At 39.0% G+C, this 25833-nt stretch overlaps 1 protein-coding gene across 1 annotated transcript in view; it reads right to left on the reverse strand.

Annotated features, from left to right (window-relative positions):
* The window catches only part of PRP40C (pre-mRNA-processing protein 40C), a 77903-nt gene extending 53334 nt beyond the window's left edge, over positions 1 to 24569 (reverse strand). The window contains exons 1-7 of the mRNA XM_010251966.3: positions 24122 to 24569; positions 22926 to 23226; positions 22641 to 22790; positions 14988 to 15242; positions 12591 to 13218; positions 12347 to 12510; positions 2183 to 2220 (exon numbers count right to left, since the gene is read on the reverse strand). Coding sequence (XP_010250268.1) covers positions 2183 to 2220; positions 12347 to 12510; positions 12591 to 13218; positions 14988 to 15242; positions 22641 to 22790; positions 22926 to 23219 — 1529 coding nt within the window. The 5' untranslated portion in view covers positions 23220 to 23226; positions 24122 to 24569. The remainder of the gene's footprint in view (positions 1 to 2182; positions 2221 to 12346; positions 12511 to 12590; positions 13219 to 14987; positions 15243 to 22640; positions 22791 to 22925; positions 23227 to 24121) is intronic.
* Between the last annotated feature and the right edge of the window lie 1264 nt (positions 24570 to 25833).

A 25833-nucleotide genomic window follows, 5' to 3' on the forward strand; every position in this document is an offset into this window, starting at 1 on the left:
CATGAATCTCAATGCTAGAACCAACAGATTACCAAAAAACAGCTGGAACAAACCTATTTTACACTAACTTCCATTTTATGAAGCAAACTTGGCTCCAACATTGAATGCAAAAACAGTTGAGAAAACAAATTTACTTTCATTTTCAGTACAAATAAACGCTAGTACCAGAATTCCAGAGTGTGGTATTAAGACCATACATGTATTCATATTAGGCAACTTAATCCCATGGCTTAGCATTGATCACATGTGAATGTGCCGCACAACTGCACTGAGTCTATTTCTTAAAGCTACAATCAGCAGAACATCCAAGGCTTCATCCTACACCACCATCAGTGGGAGCACTGATCTCAAAACTCCGCCTCTTGCATACGCCGATGATGCCCCTCTGGCACACCAGCTAACTGCTCCTCTTCAACAGGAATGAAGACCCCTACTTGCTGTGATACCCTTCAATGAACCCATAGGTGAGTTGGTGAGCCTCTAAGTATCTTGGGCTTCAACTAAACTGACACCTCGATTGGGTTGGGTACCACTACGCTAATTGATCACGCTACTAGAGCCAATCCAGTACAGTCCACTGATGAAGCATCCATTGGTGGGCTCCGTTTCAGTCAACCAAGCCAGAGAAGGGTTGTACTTTGGTTCTTCAGGCCTACTCCTAGACACTCTTCAACCCTAGCCTATCCAATTATCAGTCCCATTGACAGCTGTCTCCCTACCTCCATGTTTGCCCACATATACACTGCCAACCTCATTGAATAACACGTGGAACTCCACAAGACATTCCTTGACGAGTCCCTTAAAGAACTCTCAATTCAAAAGGAAATTCTCTCCTCTCAAGTGAAATTTGAACACCATTTCTAGCTTTCCCATCCTCCTTAAGATTCAACCCATCCCCAATTAGACAACAAATCTCAGGTACTATACAAGGCACACCAACCTCCACAGGCATGCCTGCTGTTTTGATACTGTAGGCAATATGGTATCCAACCAGACTCATCAAGGAGTCTATGCAATTCTAGTCAACAGTGGGGCACCTAGTCATCAAAGCAGGCACCTAGCCTAAGCTATGCTCAAGTGATAAGAATTTCATAAATTAAAAAGAAAAAACTTTTCATATTTCCCTAGTTTTGTATACCATTCAGAATGCATGTTAATTAAAAAAAAAACATGAAGAAGGGCACAGCCCCTCTAGAAAGATTGTGGGGTCTTTGGAAGGAGAGAAATAGAAGGATTTTTGAAAGAAAAACAAGACCAATGCATAGAATATGCAAGGATATAAGTTTCTTTATTATGAAATTGACTTTTGTTCCCATAGACTTCAAGGACATAAACAGACTCAATATCAATACCAAGTGGAATGTGCTAATTAGGTGCTCAAAATAATTAGTTTTCTATTTTGTTCCAAGGGGACAACATTAGTAAGGGTCTATATGTGTCATAGGTTTTCTTATCCTTTTCCTTGTGTATTTTTCTTTATAAACATACTTTTTATCAATAAAATAGCCGTTACCTATCAAAAAACATATGAGGAAGGCTAGTAAACAACAACGTTTGTGTAACTTATTGATACCTCCCTACAGACATGGTGGGACCCTTGTGAAATTTTCTTTATAATGCCTTTTCATGGGATTCACCATTTATGTAGGGTGATGATTCCAAGAGTTGCTTAAACTCGTCTCCTAGAATTCCTCAAAAGACTTTGAGCATCTCAATCAAGAAACTCCATGAGTTATAATATCGAAAAATTTTGATAAAATTCCAGACCATGCATAGGTTCCTTTATGGTAACATGAAAGGATGTAAAGATGAAACCAGGAAACATCTATAGAGTAACTACCCAAGTGCTGCAACGCAGTCATAAGTTCAAGACCAATCTCAGTAGCATATCTGTGATGTCAAAATTTGTCAATTCAAACACAAGTTTCTAGAGACCATTAAAAAACAAAATTTAAATTACATTTTGACGAAACCATTATTTGTTCATCTCTGTCAAGAAAATAATAGCAGAAAGGAAATTTTTTATTGATAGGTGAAACACTATATTTAGCAATTCTATTTTTTTGTAAAGGATATATAAGCCAACTGAAGAAAGTAAAAGAAGTAACTTCATGAAGAGTTCTGACAAGACAAAAATAATATTGGATACACCAAAGGTACAGGGAAACCTCATTGAACCTACCAAGAAACTGGAGTTGGTTGCACAGTGACTTTATCTGGCTGCAATAAAAGGTACAACATATAACGTGTCATCAAAGAAGCATCACTCAAAAATAATGTTGTTGACAAAAGATATAGTAATAGAAAATTACATATTTTAATACAGCAGGAAGATGTATTCTAAAACACTCCAGGTCTGAACATCAAACTACAAGCTACAAAATAAAAACAATTTTTCCAATGAAAGTGAATATGAAAAACAAATGTTTTTGGACAATACAAAAGAAAAAACAAAAACTGAAAAAGTTAGGGAAAGAGTAAAATTATGACATATGTCAGAGTTGGTCTCATTCTTTCTTTCTCTTTAAAATTCAGGCCACATACCGCAGTTATTCAGTTTTCTTCCTGTTTTCCAACTCCGTCAGTATGTTAGAGAAATGGTTTTACAAAACCTCTCATAATGAAAGAGAATAGCAACCATAGAATAAAAGATGATGAACCACAGTCTAATAATTTCTTAATGTGATCAAAGCACCTCATTCATGTGGATACATAGAATAAAAGATGATGAACCACAGTATAATTGACTGGATTACTACAGAAGATGAACACCCTTGGACTATTAGAAATACCCTGCAAATTCTATCCAACATGAACCAACTCATTCATGTGCATTCTGTAAATAGATTTGCTGATGCATCATCCAGGGAAGGGATGCACAAAAATTATTCAGACAGGGGTTTGCCAGATCCAGGGAGGGATTTGTACTAAAATCATCATCATCTATATAGAACAACAATGGTCAGCTATAAGCTGTTTATACATTTTCCCATGTAATTCTTCATGAACTGTATGGGTTTTTTTTCCAAATTGAATGAATGCCATCCTTGTTACTGATCAAAAAAAGAAAATAAGAAAAAGAAGTTGGAGAGTAATTACTTTTAAGAATTTATCTCCCATCTGTTTCCAACTTGTAGTTTACAGGTGTTATGACAACAACACCCCTCCCTAAGTAAATTCCTAATGAATTGACACAATGTAACACTCCCCCCACCCCCCAGGCCAAGACAGGAGATCACTACTCCCTAATGTCTGAGCATGAATAACATATCTCACACCTACCAGGTGGCAGGGTATAAATAGATTAGTAATAATTGATCAATTGCATCAGTGTCTCTTTTAAGTAAAAAATAACGACTGGAGTGTCCTCAAATAACCAAGAGAAAAGTCAAAACTACCCATACAAAACCTTTTAACATAAAATGACATGAGACCTCACTAACACTTCAACAAAATAACAAGGGACCATATTAACACATCAATACTTCCCCTCAAGTTGGTGCCTAGATGTGTAAAAGCTCTAACTTGTTATAAATATAACCCATCCTACTCTTATTGGGAATCTGTGGATAAATTTGCAAACTGATCTACAGTCTTCACATAGGGAGTAGTCATCTCTACACTAAGGACTTTCACCCATACAAAATGACAGCCTATATCAATATGTTTGGTTCCTACATGGAAGAGTGGACTTTTTGTTGAAGAGTAAAAGGAAAATCATCATTATCAAAAACGGAAAATACAATCCGAAAGGTGACAAGATTACACCTCACCAATACAAAACAGCAACATACTAAAGAACAGAAAATTGTTCAGTATTACAAACTTGAATTTCGAGGACATTCCAAAAAATATTCCCCCATATCTGATCAACTACTTCGATCCAATTCTAAACGCACTGATACTCAGTCCACCATCATCACAAGCAACTCAGAACTTTTGACTTATCTTCCAACTATCTTCTACTTCCTTCAATCCAAAGGACCCAGCATAGAGAAAAAGAAGCCACCGCAAACTGTCCATCCTTCCTACTACCCTTAATTCATCCTCACCCATCATCCTTACCCCCTCTTCATAGTTCTCTTACAAAATTTGGGCTTCAACCCCTCACAAGTCCTCAACCCAGCACCTCTTCCTCATCCTCTTCTTTGCCCCAACCTCTATTCTTCTTAATACTTTCCTCTCTTTTGTTTTTCTCCTCCCTTCTAACTTTACCAAACTGCTCAAAAGCTTTCCTCGCAAAATCCTCCCCTCCCCAGAACAACAGGCCCAGGGATGCAATACAAACAGCAGCTTGGTTATCGTAGTAAACTGGCATATGCTTTGTGAAAGGAAATCCAATTTCAGTCAAGAAATGCTTCAACCACATCAGCTCACAAGTAGTATGAGCCATTGCTCTGTACTCAACCTCTACACTGCTTCTCACCACCACACTTTCCTTATTACTTGTTCACATTATTAGATTACCTCTTAAAAAGGTGTAATAGCCTATGGTAAAATGCCTATCTGAGACAGATCCAGCCAAATGCAACCAGTATATCTTTCTATATTAAGTTTCTTACTAGGTGCATATAGAAGCGAGGAAGTGATCACGGATGAGACTCAGGCAGTTGAGATTACAATTGATTTGGAAAAGGTGGTAGAGGTAGAAATGGAGGTAAGTAAACTTTGGAGTTACATATTCTTGGAGGGAGGATTTTGCTAGGAAAATGTTTCAAAATTTTGGAAGAAGATATACAATGCCTTTGAAGAATAATAGAAATTCCAGTTTGGGTTCCAAGGAAATTGCTCAGAACTCAAGGTAAACTTGTCTTTTTTTCTGTAAGTAATAAAGTGATTTATTAAGAATAATTAATATGAGCCAACATAAAGTACATGATAGAGTTCCACAAAGAGGCGTGAGATGTTGCCTCAGAAACAAAGGAAAATTACAACTGAGCCCAGAATAATTGATACCTACGCACCCTTGCTTGGCTAAAAGATCTGCCATAGCTGAACTCCTTTCCCACCAAACTCTAACTGTTAAGTTGGAGGTTAGCCACTTAAATCTTCTCATCACCCCCCCCCATATGACCACGCTACAGTCTCTGGCTCTTTTAGCCACCCAATTACCAGTTTACAGTCTCCTTTAATGACCAAACTCGTGAAGTTTAAATCTTTTGCCAGCAGTGCTCCTTCACCAAAGTCCTCTGCACTAACCACATCACCCACTCCAATTGGACCAGAAAACAAGGTGACAACCTGACCCTCTGCATTACTAAACACACCTCCAATACCAGAAGGCCCAGGATTGCCAAGGCTGCTACCATCAAAGTTTAGCTTGATAAAACCCCCTTCAGGGGCCTTCCAAACAACAACCGGTTTGTTCTTAGTAGAAGAGGAGTTTGTAATCACTTCTCATTTCTCCACAAGTCAGCTAAAGAGAATTGTGAAATAAGTTCTTTTAATCCAATTAATGGCCCTGTTTAGCAAGCACTCCCAAACAGAATCCTCGTCCCTCTCTTTATGATTGAAATCTCTGTTATTTCTTTCCACCCAAACTATCCATACAAAAGCAGCCCTAACACATCTTCATAAAACTCTCCCTCTTCTCTTAGGCCACCGAAAGCTTGTAGGGTCAAAGAGTCCCCCAATTTGCAAGGGCATCGTCCACCTGCAACCAAAAAAACCAAAAATCTTCTCCCAAAGTTACAACAAAAGGGCAAGAGATTAGTATGTGGTAACAGCTTTCTCCATTAGCTTTACAAAGGATAAACCAATTAGGGGAAATACTAAGGTTGGGTCTTTTCTTTTGCTGGATGTCCAAGGTGTTTATTTTCCCAAGAGACACTTCCCGGGCCAAGGGTTTTAAGAAGCAGACCGGCTTGGTCTAGCTCAGAGTCTCTCAGATCCCTTCCAAAACCCAGATTCCAACTTAAGAGAAAAGATTGGGAGAAAGACCCAAACCACTGAATGGATCCATTTTTAAGGAGGTAGAGGGAATACAAAGAGGGAAAGAGGTCCTTAAGGGTGGAGTTGCCAATCCAGGTGTCTTCCCAAAAAAGAACCCTATTTCCAGTACAAGCATCATACCTGATAAGGCTCAAGAAGAGGGGAAGAATGCCATTAATAGCCTTCCACAGAGAATTCAAAGCAGTGATTTAAAAGGTATTCCTAGGCACAGAGGCTAGGCACATTTTAGGGTATGTGCCTCGCCAAGGTCCTAGGTGCAGCTTTTTCAAAAGGCGCACACCTGGTGCATCTAGGTGTGCGCCTGATGTGCCTTTCTAAAATCAGACTGGTACTTCTTCTTTTTTACTTTCAACAATCCTCCTCCTCCATTTTTTTTAGCCTGAAACAGGATCTCCACCCCCTTAAACACAGTCCACACCGTCCTCTTGGACAACTTATGTTGGGAACGAAACAGGAGCTCTGCCCCCTTATTTTTCACTCTTTTCTTATCTGCAATCCCCCATTTTTGTTGACCTGGATGCTAGCTATGGCATTTTATGTTTTACTCTAATGACTTTATTGTTAATAGCTAGCATACAGGTATGTTGGTTAGTACAAAAAACCAATAAAGTAGCTTAAGAGGGGTAGGGGTATATATTTTATACTTTCAAATTCCATCGCCTAGGCGCCCGTCTAGTCGCCTAGGCAACTGAGCACCCTGTGGTCACCTAGGCTCGCCTAGGCGCCTTGACAGCTATGATCTTAAATTAAAATACATAAACATATCATGTAAAGCATATTCAAATGAAAATTTAAAAATAAAATCTAACATATAAAACATTTTCAAGCATGTAAAGCCCACAATCACTTTTTTTCCTCAATTGCATTACTTCAAGTAGCTAATGTGATTTAAAACAATTTACAATCCTAATTCTACAAGTCGCGTTTGTGCCACGCCCCTAGAGGCAAACCCAAACAAGTCCATATTAGGGTCTTAGATTCTTAGTTCTAACACAAAAAATAATGATTTTATAATTTTAATTGATTTTTTAAAAGATATTTTATTAGGATGAATGAATGAACAACATTACCAAATAGGGGGTTCTCGAAGCTTCAGTGAGTGAGCAAAGCGAGCGAACTAGAGCAGATATCTTCTTAAAAGGCAATAAAATTATAAAACCATTATTTTTTGTGTGAGAACTAAGAATTTAAGACCCTAACATGGACTTGTTTCGGCTTGCCTCGAGGTGCGTGGCACAGGGTCCGGGGGCGATAGTTTCAAAAAAATGCAAAAAAGCGTTAAATTTTCAAAAGGCGCACGCCTAGGCACACCAGGTGTGCCCCTTTTGAAATTGTTGCACCTAAGACCTAGGTGAGGCGCCTACCCTAAAATGCGCCCCGTTTGTGCCTAGGCACGCCTTTTAAATCATTGATCTTCTTAAAAGGCAATTAAATTATAAAATCATTATTTTTTGTGTGAGAATTAAGAATTTAAGACCATAACATGGACTTGTTTGGGCTTGCCTCGAGAGACGTGGCACAAAGGCGGCTCGTAGAATCAAGAATGTAATATGCTTTATATCACATTAGCTACTTAAAGTAATGCAATTGAGGAAAAAAAGAGATTGTGGGTTTTACATGCTTAGAAATATCTATATGTTTGATTTTATTTTTAAATTTTCATTTAAATACACTTTACATGTTATATTTATGTATTTTAATATTAGATTATAGGTTTTTGAAAACATTTAAGTTTATATTTTTTATTAATATTATGTTTAATATTTTTTATTTTTTTATTTTTTTAATTTTCCAACTTTTTTAGCATTTTTTTTGTATTTTTGCGCCTTTCTTCAAAAAGGCACACACCTCGCCTTGCGCCTCGGGCGCAAATTGCCCCTTGCGCTTTTAAAACATTGGTTCAAAGTAGCCCACCAAAATACTCCAACATCCCAACCATTCTCTTCGTGTCCATAAATACTTCCTATAACCTTGTCTCACAGCCTCTCCCTCTCTAATGGCCATATCCACAACCAGTTACCCAATTGAGTTGCATTCTTCTTCCCTATATTACCTATACCTAAGCCCCTTTGTTCCTTACGCTTACAAACTACCTCCCATCTCACCAAGTGATCTTTTCTTCCTTCTTTCAGCTCCCATAAGAAATCCCTCATGATTTTTTATACTTTACAATTCCACACCTCCCTTTGTGGCACTTAAAGACTGAAAGGTAATAAACTAGAAGGTTTGCTAAAGTAGACTTCATCAAGGTAATACGACCACCCAAATATACACAGTTCCTCTTCCAAGCTGACAATTTCTTAGTACAACTTTCAAGAATTGGGCACTTAAAAGACTGAAAGGTAATAAACTAGAAGGTTTGCTAAAGTAGACTTCATCAAGGTAATACGACCACCTAGAGATGCATAGTTCCTCTTCCAAGCTGACAATTTCTTAGTACAACTTTCAAGAATTGGGCTCGAAAAGTTTCCTTCCCTTGGGTTGACTCCCAAGGGCAAAACTAGGTATTTTAGCGGCCATCTAGTGGTAAAACAACCTAATGTCTCAACAACCCTAGACACCTCCTCCCTAAATTCATCCCCATCACACAACTCTTTTCAAAATTAATCTTAACCTTAGAGATATATGCAAACAATTTTATCATCTACTTTAAAATCCTTACCTTTTGAGGATTCGCAGTTTCACACCTTCACAAAAATTATTGTATCATTAGCAAACTGCAAGTGTGTAACTACCGAACTCTCTCTGCCCACCCTCCAACCTCTAAAAAGTCCCAAGACATTGCCTTTTGAGATAAGTTTACTAAAAATCTCAGCCACCAAGGTAAATAAGAATGGGGAGAGAGGACCCCCTTGTCCCAATCCTCTGGTTGCGGGAAAGAAGTCTCTGACCACTCCATTAACTAAGACTGAGTAATGACAAGTTTTCAAGTATCCTTCATCCAACCACACCACCTCCCTCCAAATCCAAAATTTCTCAGGGTGTCCAAAAGAAAAGACCAATCAACCATGTCAAAGGCTTTCTTCAAATCCAACTTACACACAAAACCTTTTTCTCCCCTTTTTTCAAATCCTCCACACACCCATTAGCTATCAGAATTTGATTTGTGATTTGTCTTTCCTAAATAAAGTTAATAAACGCCCCTTGGGAACGTCTTATCAAGTCAGGGAGGGCCAACTATAATCTTAAGGACAAGACTTTGGCCACGATTTTATAGAAACTATTAACCAGGCTAATGGGTCTGAAATCTCTCGATCGAATGGCATCTCCCTTCTTAGGAATTAATGCTAGAAAGGTGAAATTAATCCCTGGGTTTATGAAATGTTCCTTTGCAAATTCCTCAAAAACTATCCAAAAAGCGATTTTAATTATCTCCCAGCAATCTTAATAAAAAGCCATAATGAAACCATCCGGTCCTGGTATTTCTGACCTATCCATTGAGAACACTGCCCCCTTTATCTCTTCCAGATCAAAATTCCTTTCCAACATTCTTGCCATCTCCCGGTTCAGCCTAGATCATTCCAATCCTTCCACAGATATTCCCACAATATCTTGACGTTTAAACACAAACTTAAAGTGATTGACAAAACAGTTGACAATCTCTTCTTGATCAATCAATTTTCTCCATTCACTTCTAATTTCCCCACAAAATTTTTCCTTCTTCTGCCATTAGCAAGTGCATGGAAAAACTTAGTATTGCCATCCCCCTCTTTGATCCATTGGTGCCTCAATTTCTGCATCCAACATTCTCTTCCCTTACCAAAATTTCTTCCAATTCTTTTTTCAAAGACCATCTCAAGACCTTGTCCTCCTCTCTTATCAAACCTTAACTCTCCTTATTATCCAACTGCTCTATTTAAGAGGTTACAAATAGTTTCCTTTCCTCAATTCTTCCAAAATATTCTCTATTCCACTCTTTGTTTTAAGCCTTTGTAATTTTCTATAAAATTTAACACCTTACCAAAACCCTCCCCTCACTTCTTTTCCCCACCAGTCCTCCACCTTATGATTAAAGTCTGGGTGTGTCGTCAACCATATGTTTTCAAACCTGAAAGGTTTGGGGCCACTCAAGAAATCTGTAGTTCCAATACTAATTAGGCAGTGGTCAGAGGTAACTCGTGGTAAGGCTCTTGCCAACAGTCCTATCCAATGTTCTTCCCATTCAATATTAAATAAGAACCTATCCAATTTGAGCAGCTGAGGGGGACTTGTAAGTTGGACCAAGTGAACACACATTACTGAGTAGGCATTTGCTTAAGCTCACAAACCTTAATGAACTCATTAAATTTCCTCTAACTAGTATAGACTACCTGTTTGGGGTTGTTTGTCTCACTGGTAAACCTGACCACATTGAAGTCTCCACCTAAGCAACAAGGTCCATTCCATAAACCTCTGATTTCACAAAGCTCCTCCCATAATTCACTTTTCTGTCTATATCTATTGGAACCATAAATGTTCATCAACACACAAGTAAAGCCACCACCCAAGTTCTTGAATTTTAAGGATACGAGAACCGACTTATTAGTTCTTCCAGTGACTCCACCACCTCCTTCCTCAACATTGTTAATATGCCCCCTGAAGCTTCTCACAATGGTACAAAAGACCAGCCTATACCTCTACAGCCCCAAACGCTTCTTACCTCCTATCCATCTTAAATTTGTCATCAAAAGAAGCTAAATTTGCTTGGAGGTGGGGCTGGTTGTAAAGGAGAGGAAGAGGTGGCACCAATTCAGTTTTCTGAGAGGAATGTAGTCTTGGAGTTGGGAAGAATCAATGATGATCAAATGGCTCTAAGTGATCTGAAGAAGTAACCTAACACTGTAAGATAATTCAATAATCAGAATGCCCTTAGAACAGTCCAAGTTTCAAAAGTCTTTGCAAGGTTAAAGGGGGTTTGTACGGAGTTGGGCCTACTAAGAAGGTGAAAAAAAAAGTCAAAGAAATCGTGTAGGAGAAGTAAAGAGATTTCTATATAATTATTAGGATAATGGAGAGTTTGTTCCTTTCTGTATTTTGTTGGAGGGTTTTGGTCATGTCCTGTTCATTGGGGGGTGTTTTTTTTTCTCTCGAGTGACTGCTGGTCACCTTCATTCTCTTTTTACTTTCTTCTAATAAAATTTTTTTCATTATCAAAAAAAAAAAAGAGTTCTCAGGGGCATCCCTATGATTTTTAAAGGAGTAGGGAAGAAAGTACTCTTTCCAATTGGGCCTTAACATTTGGAGTCAAAGGCTTACAAACTTCTGAATCCACCATTCTTGGCTCAAACGAAGTGAGCAATCGGATCTCAATAACAGTGCCCTCCTCAAGGACCTCAACTAAAGTAGTTCCCACTTTCCACAGTGGCAACACCTAGTCCATTGCTATTGGTCAATGAGTGGTGGCCCCAGTGCAAGCCATCGACAAAAGGCTAGGGTCTCTACTCTGCTAAAGACATCCTCTAATCGTATAAGGCATTTCCTCTATCAGATGCAAAGACAAAGGAAGATGAGTTTGCCTTCCTTCAGTAATCAGTACCGTTGAAATTGGGGGAGAAAGGGAGCCACAACTTCCACTTTCTTTGATCCTACTGAGGTGGATACAAGCAAGGGCTCAAACATTAAGTTTCATGAGGTTGATAACATCTCCAAGTTTCCTAATGGACAAAGTGGTGGATTCACTGGCTTGTGAGGTAGAAGTGATTGAATCATTGGGTTTGTTTTCCTTAGTTGGAAAATAAATCATTGAAGCTACACTTAGGTGGATGGAATTGCATGAAAATTGAAACTGCCACAATGAGTCAGAGGCAGTCAAGACTCGAAAGACCATCTGGGAGTTGCTTTTCTATCAGCACATCTGGGAGTTGCTTTAGGAGGTCCGGCTTGGTTGGTAGTTGGATATTGGAGCTCAATGGTGGATCTAGGTGCTTGTAATAGGTGTTTACCTTAGGATTGAGGCAATTGGCTGCCAAGTTGTTGGGTCTCATGTTTTTGGTCTTTTAGTTCTTAGGGTGAATCTCTTGGGCTGCAAAGCCTTCACCAATTTTGTAGACCTTGTTTTTTTCTTTAATATAATTTTCACTTTACTATCAAAAAAAAGAAATATGTCCATCAAGGTCTTCCTCCCTACATCTAAACATTCATTATACAAAAAAAAAAAAAACTAACCACAGAACTTCTTAATAGCAAAAAGGTGGTACAGTTTGCTAGATGCAAATAGATGATTTCTGGATATGAAATGGATTTCTAGATATTTCAATTTGGAAGAATTTTTATTTATATTTTGAAAAAAAAAGGAATTTATTATAAAAGATATGACTGCAGTCTGCAGACAAAGAAGTCATACTCGTATCACCCTGCAACTATGGTTATAAATAATCATAAACAACTAAAGATGTTAAATCGTAGTTGCAACTACCTCCCCGTGAAATTCTGAAGGTCTCTCGTAAGTTGATTCTCCTGTTAAAGCATTATAGTAGTACACAACCCCTGTCTCAGTCTTGTGGGCTGTCCACGCATCCACTTTGGCATTAACAGTAGCTCCAACTTTGTCAGCAAGGTCATCAATATGTTTATGCTGATCTGCAAAAACCATAAAAGATTAGTCCAGAATTAACAAATCCAACATTATTACCTCACCCTACTTTGGAGTCTTGACTTACCAGTTCCTGGAGGGGGTAAATCTGGTTGTTTCCCAGTGGTGTTTGACGGCAGATGAACAGATCCCACAGAAGATGAGGGGGTTCCTCCGGGAGGTCCCAAAGGAGAAATACCAGGAGGTTGTGAATCGGGCACAGGAACAGAAGGAAGAGGCATGCCACGCATGGGCAAAGGATAGGATCCGGGAAGGACACCAGGGTATGGTAGAAAAGGAGGCCTTTGCAAGCCACCAATTTGTGGTGGTAACCAAAGTCCCTGAGGAGGTGGAGGCATGCTGGGCAGAGCAGGATAAGGAGAATGCATTTGCTGCTGGACGGTTGATGGAACGACGGGTCTCAGAGATGTAGAAGATGAAGAATCCATGGCTTCTGAATTAACAGTGACCGTAGAGGACAATGGTGTGGAAGGAGCTATCCCTGGGGGTCCAGGTGTTCCAGGAGTTATTGGCATTCCAGGAGGGGGAACAAAAGATGGTGCAACAGGCATCCACAATGTTGCTGGACACAAGTTAGGAGACGTAGCTGCAGCCAATGAACTTGGAGAAACATGAAAAGGCATCGATACAGGAACAGAACTAGACGATGCAGGAGATACTGTCCCAGCTTCTCGAGCAACAGCAACTGAGGCACTCTGCAACCATTCAAAGAATAATTTTTTTGATAAGTAAAAGGAAAATTTTATTAAAGAAACAAAAACCGAATAGAACCAAATAAACAGGTGTTAAGATAACATCATAGAAAGACTCCCACCCAAACTAAGACAAAAACTCAAAGAAAAGCTCAAAAGAGAACGAATTTCCACTAAAACATCAGAAGCAAATTTGCAACAATGAAGCTCAATTAATCTTCAATCTCTCCAAACTCTTCATGGCTTCCTTCCTCATCCCAAATTTCTCCTCCAAGTGCACCACCAGCTTTTCTCAGACTTTCTTCCTTCCTCTTCCTTTCAAAGGCTTCAAAAGCTTTCCTTGCAAAACTCTCCCCTCCCAAAAAGAATAAGCCCAGGGACTTGCCAATTTCCACCTCTCTATCAACTAACCTCTTCAAATCCACACTTCCCTTCTTTTTCTTCTCCTATGGCACCACATTGGAAGAAATCTCAAGGCTTTTATTTTCATCCAAGCAAACCATCTTCTCTACCAAGCCAACCTTCTTCTTCAGACCATCATCTTGGGGGTTAGAGGGATGAAACTCATTCCCATATCCAACCTGCAGAGATCACTTCTCCACTTGGGGGTTCTCATAACAAAAATTTCTAGATTTTGCTTCTCTTCTTTTATAAATTCTTTTGTATTTGTTAGTAGGCCCTGCTCCTACCAGACCATCTTTCTGTCTCAAAAAACCTTTGTAACATGAACAACGTTAGACTTGAAGCTCTGGGTTTCTTTTTGAAATCACCAAAACATCACCCTTTTCAACCCAATCATTCTCCTTCCTCCAACGACTCAAATCAACACCCAGTCTTCCAAGAATAATTCAAATTTTGAATGAGATTAATATACTCTTTTTCATTTTAGTATCTTTTCTTAACCAATGAGGGTTATAGCATTCACAGTTAGCAAAATGGAAGTCAGAAAAGAAAAGGTAGCCAGCAAAAGTTCCAAGTGCCAATTAGATTGTGTAGTTGACTGATTTACAATGCCCTTGATAACTCACTTGCAAAGGGAGGGTAGGGATATGTAAATCTATATAAGAGATTCCAGGCCCAGGAGTGCAGTTATAGACATATATCATTATTTGTCTACGTTCAGCCATAAGTTGTGTACTGTGCCCCCTTTGTTCAATTCCCCCTTGAATGAAAGGATTTCTTGTCCATATTAAAACTATCATACATGTACAAGGACATGCATGATGCATCACTTTCCGTATTTTATGTTTCCTATTTTAAATACCTGTGCTGCTTCTATAACAAGTCCTAAGTGTGTACTGATGTTTATTTCGTATTTTATAAAGGTTTTTCATAGATATCCAACATTTGCTTAGCCTTTCATCATTTTCATAATTTTAAAATGTTTCTGTGAAGTTCCAGAAACTTCCACAAATTAATCCCACTTCCATATGGAGTAATTTTTTCATTAAAACTGAATTTTAAAACCTTATCAGTACTCTCCTACCCAAATAAATAGACAGATATTGGTCAACTCACACTCGGAGCAGTAGATAACAACCTTTTAACATTTGATTCTTTATTACTTAGCCAAGTTGAACCATATCATGTTTGAATATAAAGGCAAACTTTATAATGGCCAATCTGCATTCAGCCTAAGGCTAAATCTTTCTTAAATTTGTTCAAGATTATAGGCCAGTTAAGTAAGTATTCAGTACAAAAAGCATGAGAACTAGGTTTAAAGGTTATCAAGTCTCACATGCATCAAGCATATATGCAATTAAAAATCTTACCGAATTCGACGATAGATCTTTCTGTGCCAACTGTGGAATCCTATTGAAGGAAAAGCTTGTTGCAATAGATGGTGCTCCCTTTGGAACAGAGACAGGTGAAGGGCCCTGAGATGCCATGAATTGTGCACCAGTTCCAGGACCAAAAGTATTAGGATGTCCAGGTTGCCCTGGCACTGGAGGTTGCAAGGATGCTGCGGTGGTTGATGGAGTACTATTTCCAACTTGTGAATGACCTAAAGGTCCTGAACCAACATCCTAAGATGCAACAAAACAATGGTTATATATCAATTGCAGAAAAAAGATAAAAAAAACAAAGCACAAAATAAATAAACAAGTATAGAACTAAGAAGATGAAAACTAAGGAATGAAAAAAGCACCAAGAGGAGATTGATGATCTGACAGGAAAAAAAATTAGTAACACGCAAGATGAAGAAGGTATATAAGATGCTTATCAGGATAGAATGCAACAACAGTATAATGATGAAACAGTAGTTTTTTTATCAATAACTAAAGCATTTTATTAATTAAAGTAGGAAGAAAATGTACAAGACATTCAATACAGACAAAGACTGCGAGAGATAAAACCTCTTATCTCTCCCCCAACACATCCAACTCCCTTTCAATTGTGCCAAGATCAGAGAATCTCTCCCCATCCCTTGTTTGGCCAAAGCATCTGCTATAGAATTAGCGGTTATCTTAACCCACCCAACATTTATATTCATAACTCTGGTTAGCCACCACCTGATTTTCTTCCCCTCATTATTAAAGAGCCACATGTTCATCCCCCCCCCCCTCTTGTAACCAGAAAATCACCAGTTTAGAGTCTTCCTCCACAAATAGCTTGCAAATGTTCATTAGTTTTTCCCTTTGAATGACTTCCACTACTACCAACACTTCTGCTCTCAGAGAGTCTCCCTCCCCAACTGGCCCCGAGAACATATCAATAATTTTACCCTCCTCGTCTCTAAATACACCTACAATACCTGATGGTCTAGGATTCCCAAACTTCTACCATCAAAATTAAGCTTCAAAGTCTCTAGTCAGTGGTGACCAAAGATGATTAATGACTGACTTTGTACAGAAGAATCGGTCACTTCCTTCCAACTTCTTACTGAATCAGCTGTTGACACATGAGAGAAGGCTGCCAAGGAGCACCACTTTAATCTTAATAGTTTCAATGATATCATCTTTATGTTTTTCTTTTTCTAAGAAGATACTTGCATTCCTTTCCTCCCAAACCGTCCACATAACAGCAGCTCTTATGCATATCCACATTATTCTCCCTCTCTTTGTTGACCAACCAAAGGTAGTTGTATCAAATAGGCTTTGAACATCCGCTGGGGGATTCCACCTACACCCAAAGAGGGAAAAGCACCAACCCCAAATAGGAGTAATAACGGAATAAGAGATAAAAAGGTGAAAGCAACTCCCACCATCAGCCTTACATGATACACACCAATGAGGGAATAAACACCATTTGGCCACTTTCTTTGAAGTATATCAAGGGTGTTAATCTTTCCATGTACAACTTCCCAACAAAAGGCAACAATCCTTAGTGAGATAGCTTTGCAGCACACCTCTTTCACTGGAAAAGAAGGCAGACCACTAGTGGAGGGTTGTAACAAGGTTTTGAAGGAGGCATACGAGAAGGACCCCGAGGAGGTACAAGTCCAGACTCGGTTATCAAGCCTTGAAGGTTCAAGGAAGACTCCTTCCAATAATTGTAATAGGCTAAGAACACACTGAAGTTCTGAGTCTCGAACACCCCTCCAGATATCCAATCCCAATTAACCCCATTATTTGAAAATGGAGATTGAACAAGTATCTTAGAAATTGGCTCATCCTTAAAGCTTTGTAAGGCAAAGAGAGAGGGATATTGGTCCTTCAAAGGGGAGGCACCTAACCAATTGTGTTCCCAAAATTTAACATTGTTAGCATTACAAAGGTGGTATATGATAAAAGGAAGGAATAAACGTAGAATTGCACTAGGCATTATACCAGCATCCCATACATTGTCCAAGAGCCTATGGATACTCGCTTCGCTATCACCTTTGTCCACAGTTTGTCCCTATCCTGAGGCAACATCCAAAGTCACTTCCCTAACAAAGTTGTATTTATTCTTTTTTTTTTTTTTGATCAATAACAACTTCAGCAATTTTATTAAAATATCACAAGAATAGTTACAGCAAGGAAGATAAACACTCTTTATCTTCCAAAAACAACTTAAGTCCTCAAAGAAAGAAAAGGAAAAAAGAAGCAATTTAGTTACAACTTAGCCCAAAACATTGCATCCCTTTCTATCCCCTGTTTAGCTAGCCCATCAGCTATAGAGTTAGCTGTTCTTTTAACCCAACTCATCCTGATTTCCATTTCCCGCACCAGCCACTTGAACTTTCTTCTCTCATTGCTGTACTTCCATAATCCACAGTTGTCTTTCCTCAGCCACCCTATCACCACCTCCGAGTCCCCTTCAATTATGAGTTTTCTGATGTCCATCTCCTTAGCTTTCTGAACTCCTTCCATAACTGCCAAGATCTCAGATCTAAAAGAATCCCCCACTCCAATTGGACCTGAGAACATGGCTGAAATGACCCCGTTCTCATCCCTAAAAACACCCCCAATCCCTGATTGTCCAGGATTCCCCCTACAACTCCCATCAAAGTTCAATTTTAGGAATCTAGCAGGTGGGGGTGTCCTAGACACCTTCACAACTGATTTGGACTTCATACAGCTTGCAATCTCACCCCACTTCCTCAACATGTCATCCACTATGTAGCCTGTGAATAGCTCTAGAGATTTCAGCCACTATACAGCCCTGATATGGATCACAGCCCTCAATTCTTCAGCCCCTCTCTCTTCATCCGAGAAGATCCTAAGATTTCTTTCTTCCCATAGAGACCAGCATACTACAGCCCTCAGTCCTCTCCACATAGTCCTTCCCCTTTTCACACGCCACCTGAACAAAGAAGGAGAAAATAAGCTCTACAAATCTGATGGAGGGTTCAACCTGCGCCTAAAGAGAGAAAAAACCCATTCCCAAATTAACTTTGCAAATTTGCACAACATCAGAAAGTGAAAACCAGTCTCCCCATCCGCTTTGCATAGAACACACCAATAAGGTGATAAGCATGTATTGGGTCTCTTCTTTTGAAGCAAATCACCAATGTTGAATCTTTCCAGATAGGCTTCCCAACAAAAAATACCAACCCTAGGAGGAACTGGTCTGCACCAAACCTCATTAACCGGGAAAGGGGAGGTTGCAGGACTGGTGGACTGACGTAAGACTTTGAAAAAGGAAGCACAGGAAAAAGAGCCTATGGGGGTCGGGGTCCGAGTTCTAGAGTCCACCTTAGAGGAGTCAATGGAGACATTCAAGAAGGTCAAGGAGGCTCAAGAGACTGTGGAAGTCAAAGTCCCTCACAGCCCTCCTCAATCCCAGGTTCCACCCAAACCCAGAACTGGAGGAGGAAGGGGTGCTGAAAAAAGAAATTGGCTTATTTTTAAACTTAGAGAGGGCATACAAGGAAGGAAACTGGTCCTTAAGTGGAACATTCCCCAACCAAGTTTGTTCCCAGAATTTTATGCAAGTGCCAGAATTGAAATCATACCTGATAAGTGGGGAGAAGACTGGAAGCAAATCATGAATGGCTTTCCAAAGTGAATTGCTTGTGGACCTTGCTTTGATTCCAGCATCCCACCCATTATGCTCCATCCCATGTATGCTTGCCACTATTCTAGCCCATAGCCTTTCCTGCTCCAAAGGAAACCTCCACAACCACTTTCACAAGAGGGCCGAGTTCCTTTTCCCGATATTCCCGAGCCCCAAACCTCCAGAAGCTTTACTCCTGGTCACCATTTTCCAGCTAACTTTATGGTCCATCTTCTCCTCTCCCGGCTCCCAAAGGAAATCTCACATTAATCTCTCCAACCTACTAGGAACCTTCATTGGAATTTTGAACATTGAAAGGAAATAAATGGGTAAGTTTGCTAGCATGGCCTTGATCAGTGTAGTCCTTCCACCAAGGGAGAGATAATTCTTTTTCCAAGAAGCAAGCCTTTTTTTCAAATCTCTCCACCATCGGGCTCCAAAAGCTCTCTCTCTCTTGGGATTATCACCTAGGGGCAAACCTAAATAACTCAAAGGCCAATCTGATACTTCACACCCAAGCACTTTTGCATTCCCCCTAACCTCTCCCTCCTCCATATTCACACCCACTACACAACTTTTCCCGAAGTTCACTTTCAAGTTTGACATTTGCTCAAAAAGTTGAATCACTAATTTCAAAATCCTAATGAACTTCACATTACCTCCTTCACAAAACAAGATTGTATCATCAACAAACTGAGTGAGTGGGATGTCCTCCCTACCAACCCTCCATCCTCTAACGACGCCCCTAGAGTCTGCTTTGTGAATCAACCTTCCCAGCACATCAGCAACAAGTAAGAACAGAAAAGGGGATAGGGGGTCACCCTATCCTATACCCCTAGTGGCTGGGAAAAAATCTACCACTATCCCATTCACTAGTATTGAGTAATGACAGTTCCAAACACACCCCATGATCCATTTACACCATCTAGCCCCAAACCCCAATTTGGTCATGAATTTCCTCAAAAATTCCCAATCAACCATGTCATATGCCTTCTCCAAATCCAATTTACAAACCACCCCCTTCTTTTTATCCTTCTTGGAACTCTCCACACTCTCATTGGCAATGAGGATTTGATCTGTAATCTGTCTTCCACTCACAAAGGCACCCTGATTTTGTTCAATTAAGTCTAGCAATACCTTCTTCAATCTCAAAGATAACACCTTTGCAATGATTTTGTACAGGCTATTAACCAGACTAATTGGTCTGAAGTCCCTTGGGTGTGAGGCTTCTTTCTTTCTGGGGATCAGAGCAATGAAAGTGGAGTTCACCCCTCGATTAATAATTCCTCTCCTATGAAACTCCTCAAACACCCGTAGAAGGTCCTCTTTCAGAATATCCCAACAATCCTGATAGAAAGCCATTGTAAAACCATCCGACCCCGGAGCTTTTGTTCTATCCATAGAAAATACAGCTTCCTTAATCTCTTCCAAGTCAAACCCCCTCTCCAAACTTCTCCTGTTATCCCCCCCTACATCTGGCCAGTCCAATCCTTCCACCCACACCCTTCCACTTACAGGCCTTCTTAGAATGGATTTAAAATGTTCTATACATGCCCCAGTTATCTCCTCTTGCTGAGTTAACTCAATTCCATCCACAACCAGTTTGGAATTGAAATTTCTCCTTCTCCGTCCATCTGCCAAAGAGTGAAAGTACCTAGTATTTTTGTCCCCCTCTTGCAACCATTTACACCTAGATTTCTGCCTCCAGCTAACTTCCTCCTTATGTAGGCAATCCTCTAACTATCTTCTCAAGTCTCTTCTTAGTTCATTGTCCCCCTCTCCAAATTCTCCCCTTTCTTCTTTAAAGTCAAGGCTTTCAATTTTGTCCATCAGAGTTCTCTTCCTTTTTTCTAGCCTCCCATACTCCAAGATATTCCACTCCTTGATCTTAGCTTTCAGGAATTGTAGCTTCTTATGAAATCCCATCCCCTCCCATTCCACCACTCCCTTACCCTATTTGTAAACCCGGGATAGAGTAACCACATATTTTCAAATCTAAAAGGAGCAGGTCCTCCACTCCTCTCTTCCTTGCAAATCACTATGGGCCAAACCCCCTACTTATCCCTACACACCACTTCAGCTTATCTTGTGATCTCTCCTTTCCTCCCCTAGCCCCTTAAAATCCCTCATCATTACCTCTAATTTCTTGCTCACACTTTCTAAAATCTTAAAAATTGGCATGTAATAGACAAGTTAGCTAGTGTTGATTTAATTGAAGCAATTCTGCCACCTAGAGACAAATATCCTTTCTTCCAACTAGCCAACTTTCTACAGAACCTTTCTAATACTGGATTCCAAAAACCCACTTCTTTTGGATTTGCTCCAAGGGGCAATCCCAGATAGGTCAGAGGCCATGACACAACACTGCAACCTAAAATACGTGCACACTCTGCCAAGCTCCCCATTCTCTATATTTATCCCAGCTAAGCAGCTCTTTTCAAAATTTATCCTTAAATTTGACATCCTTTCAAACAGCTGCATTGATAGTTTTAAATTCCTTACCCAATCCAAGTTGTCTCCTTCACAAAAAAGAATAGTATCATCTACAAATTGTAAATGGGTAATGGGTACATCTTCACTTCCCACTCTCCAACCTCACACTAGCCCTAAGTATGAAAAGAAAGGGGAAAGATGATCTCCTTGTCGTATCCCACGCTTAGCTAGAAAGAAGTCTACCACTATGCCATTCATTAACACTGAATACTGACAAGTACTCAAGCACCCCCATATCCACTTGCACTATCTCAGTAGTTATGATAATGCACAAAGAAAAGAACTGAACCTACCACTTGATGGGATCTACCTACCAAGTTTGCTAAGCAATGAGCTGATTGATGATCCCAAGTGCCCAATCTTTCACTTGGTTTCAGGGACACCAGCTATACTTCTGAACCATTGAGAAGAATCAAGAATGCATAGATTGCATTGGTTAGGATAATCCAATCAATTAAAAATCAGGTAAGGTTCATTCATCAAAAAAATCAGGTAAGGGATATCTCCTAGATGCAATCAAAATGGCAGTTATTTCCCATTTTGCATACTGCTGTTTAATTGGTTGATAATGCTCAGATTTTACTTTACATGTTTAAAATGTCAACATATCTCCTAATAGTTCCAGAACACGTGTTGATTTCCATGGATACCAACACGAAATACTATTGGAATCAACATACTCCCAAGTGAAACTACTAGCACTATGTGGAATATACAAGGTGGTGTTATAACATGATGGGTTGAAAACAGTATTGTAGATACGTGGAGCAGCTGTATTAATGGCCAAGTAATGGAGACTGACAACTTTGAACCATCTCAAAATCTTTTTGGGGTGTGATGTTAAAACCTAATTTTTATTTGTGTAATTGATTATCTGGTTGATAGATTAGAATTATTTTTACTTTTTTATCAGTAATTGTTTTTAAATTTTTTAGTTCAAATTTTGCTTCAGCCTACTCTTATATAGTTTTAACACTTAAAAGATCCACAGGACAATTTTGCAGCATGTTATTTTGTATTACCCTTAGTTTCTTGGCTTTGTTTGGTGGGTTGGAACTAGACCTGTTCACAAGCCGAGCTTCAGGCCTGACCCAGATTTTGGCAAAAGCCAAGCCTGAGCCCGGCCCATGAACAGGCCTAGTTGGAACAACATAATAATCTAAAAGTATTGGTTTTGATATCAAATGTCACTTGGTAACAAAGACAACATTTTTTGTAGGTAAAATGTCAGAATTCAAAAGAAAAAAAAGAATTACTTTAGTAGTCTATACTTTCCCATAGACGTGTCTACAAGCCCATGCTTTCTCATCTTGCTGAGTCAGATTCTTGGACACGCATCAGATTCATTGTATATTTTTTGCACATTTCACAATGCTTCCACCATGTCTATAATTTTTATAATATTCTCGTATAGCATTTCTGACACTTCAGGCATATTTCTTATATTTAGATGGCCAATATTTCTACTAACACTGGCATCTTAAACCTTATAAACTAGTACAAAGTCTTACGGTGCTTGATTGTAATTTCTGCTGAGCAGAGGAGCCTATCTTAGCAGGTGGGATGATGTTGTATGAGAAAGTTGGTCCACTTGATAAAGATTGGCCAGGGATTGAAGGTTGAAAAGCTGTTGCAGATGCTGGTTGGTTTGATACTAAAGCCTGCATTAAACAAACAAAAAGTTGTATGGGGGAACGGAGGGGGATAATATCTATATAAATCAAAAAGATGAGATAAACACTGGAAGGTTTTCAATAAATCCTTACTTTGCTGATATGAAAAAAGTGGAAACTTACAGGACTAGATGAATTCTCCAAGGAGCTTCCAGAAGCAGTGTTTTGCTTAGGAATCACACTGTAAGAGAATGAAGGTGCAGGAACAACATAGCCTGGTCCGGTAATGAATTTTGCTCTGATGGATTCTTGTGCTGGTTCATTTGTGGTACCACTTGGACCCTTTGGATTTGATGGGCCCGAAACTGGTGCAGGGGAGGCAACAGTTGGATTTGAAGGGCCTGTAGCTTGTCCTAAACCAGAGGCTTGAGCTGTTATCCCAGAAGCTGAAGACTGCAGCTCCTGTGATGAGGACATTACTTATCTGCTAAATATAGAGATAACGAGATAAGAATCCAATGCACAGAGTATTAAGCCAAATACAGTGCCATGTTCACATAAAAAGGAAATGGTGAACATGAGAAATAAATTTCAAAGACTAAGAAACAAACTATCGAAGTAAGAAAAATAATCTGAAATTGTAGTAAAACCTTGGAAATATTAGTATAAGCCAGGAAGTCTACACCGAGAATTAGATTGGGAGACCATCAGCAGCACCAAAAAAAAGACAGGGAAAATCGACTATGTCCTCTAACCTTAAGCATCCCTGACTGTAGACCCCCAATTCTTCAACATAATGCAATGGTTTAATATGATTATATATTTGCTTATCGAGATTTGTATAGAAGCGTCCAATTCAGAATCAACGATGCAGGTTTAATAATTTGTGAACACTAAAAGTTACGAAGCAAACGAAATAATAACAAAAATTCGTCAATTATAAGCAAAGTATCGATTTCTGCAAGCGTCTGGAAAATGTGAAAATTTTCAAAACATTCATTCCACTCGTTGCTTGCACCAAAGCTTAAAAAAGTTAAGTTACACTAAAATAAAACCAAGCTTATACAGAGTATAACGTTACAGAATAAAACAATAAACCATAACACTGACTGCTCCAAGAAAATAAATGAAAGAAAGAAGAAATGACGATAACTGAAGCATAGAGCAAAAACATAAGCAATAGAACCATTTAATTGAACAGACAAACTCCAATTTTTCTCTAACCTGCAACCAGGTGTAAAGATGAGTAGGCAAATAAGCGGAGAGAGAGAGAGAGAGTTTGAAGATGGGGCGAAGTCCCTTTTTTCGTTTAAAAGAATAAGACAGGCGACGGCCAGTTTTCGTTTCAGAAGAAGAAGAAGAAGAAATAGAATACATGCCTGGTATGGAAGAGTATTCAGAGGAGTTTCAGTTCAATCTAATTTTGCAGCAGATGAGCTTCAATCCGTAAACAATTTCCAGGAAAATACTTCAATGGAGTTTGTTTTTTGAATCTAGGTCAGTTTGTGTCAATCTTCAACTCTTTTAACCATTATCTTCCGACGATCGAAGTTTTCTCTCCTCGTCAGCTCGACTTTTCGAAGTTAAAACTCGGACTGGTTAGGGTTTTGTTTTCTCTACCGAGATGGCAATGGACCAGAAAGCACTCCGGATCGTCTGCGTTTAGACTCATACAAAACCCCCCTTCGAGTATACACAATTTTGAGGCACAGCCGCTAAGACGCTTAACGGAAGCGAAAGTAACATATCAATGGACGAAAATGCCCCGGAAGTGTGGAGGATTTCATGTTTCAGGACTTGCCGGTTTATGGTGAAATGCTCTGCCCCTGCGTCGTTAACGTAGCCAGTTTGTATGTAGTTCTTTGCCTTTTGGTAATTTTATTGTATTATTAGAGCTAGTTTTTTATCTAACAACAAAATTTATTGTATTATTAGGGCTGCCGGTCAAGCGATAACGCATGACGTGGCAAAAAATTATACGAACTCGCTGGTATTTATTGGCAAGTCCAACCATGGACGATCCAAAGTAATATTCAAGCAACTTTATAATTGAGAGGTTTATGCATTTTTTTTATAGATTATAGATACAAAAAAATAAGAAGGAGCGCTTGATCTTAGGTTATTGCAAAACTTGAATCACATTAACTGAATCCATCAAAATATGGCCTTTCAAGAAGTTAGCAACATATTGGATTCCTTGTAGAATGTCATTTAACTCAGCTTCCTCCACGACCACGATCCCCGGTTCCTTGAAGTCCCCCCCTACAATTCCAATGGTAAATAAATATCATCAAAAGTATTGATATTTGGGATATTGTTCTTCTATCTATAAAAATAATAAGAAAATTTGTCGATTAGTACCTTGTATTTTGTATTTAGTGCTATTTTGTTTTTCGAACTTTAAAACATGACAATTTAGTATTCGAACTTTTAAAACATGACAATCAATATTTGTCATTAATCAATAGTTAGCCTATTGTTAAGTGACATTTGAAAAATGACAAAAATCTCCTTCGGGTGTTATTTAATTTTCTTTGTCAACCATCTAAACGTTGGCAAAAAAAAATAACAACCCTAAAGCTGAGGTTACGTTTGAGTGGGCATTCTGGTGACTTCAACTTTATTGAATAGAAGAGGCGAAGATTTAAGACTATGAATTTTTTTGTCAATATTTGAATAGTTGATCAAGAAAATTAGATGACACTTGAAAGGGTATTTGTGTCTTTTTAAATATCACTTAATGGCTTATTAACAAATAGTTAACAACAGGTATTGGATTGTCATGTTTTTTAGAATTTGGGTACTGAATTGTCGCATTTTAAAGTTTGGGGACCAAAGTGATACTAGACCCAAAGTACATGATACTAATTGAGAACTTATCCAAAATAATAAATCAACATTTGTATTCACCCTTAATGTAAACTTGTTCTGATTTATAAAAGCAATATGACCATTAAAAACGGGAGGATTAACATAAAGGAAAGTATTGTTGATTTTAGCTAGGATTTGATGTACTAAATCTGTTTAGCCCTAAAACAACTTTGTAGAGAGCTATGACATACCAACTTATTACAACAGAAATCAAATTACG

The sequence above is a fragment of the Nelumbo nucifera genome, chromosome 3, assembly GCF_055504915.1.
Source record: "Nelumbo nucifera cultivar China Antique chromosome 3, China Antique-T2T, whole genome shotgun sequence".
Taxonomy (NCBI): domain Eukaryota; kingdom Viridiplantae; phylum Streptophyta; class Magnoliopsida; order Proteales; family Nelumbonaceae; genus Nelumbo; species Nelumbo nucifera.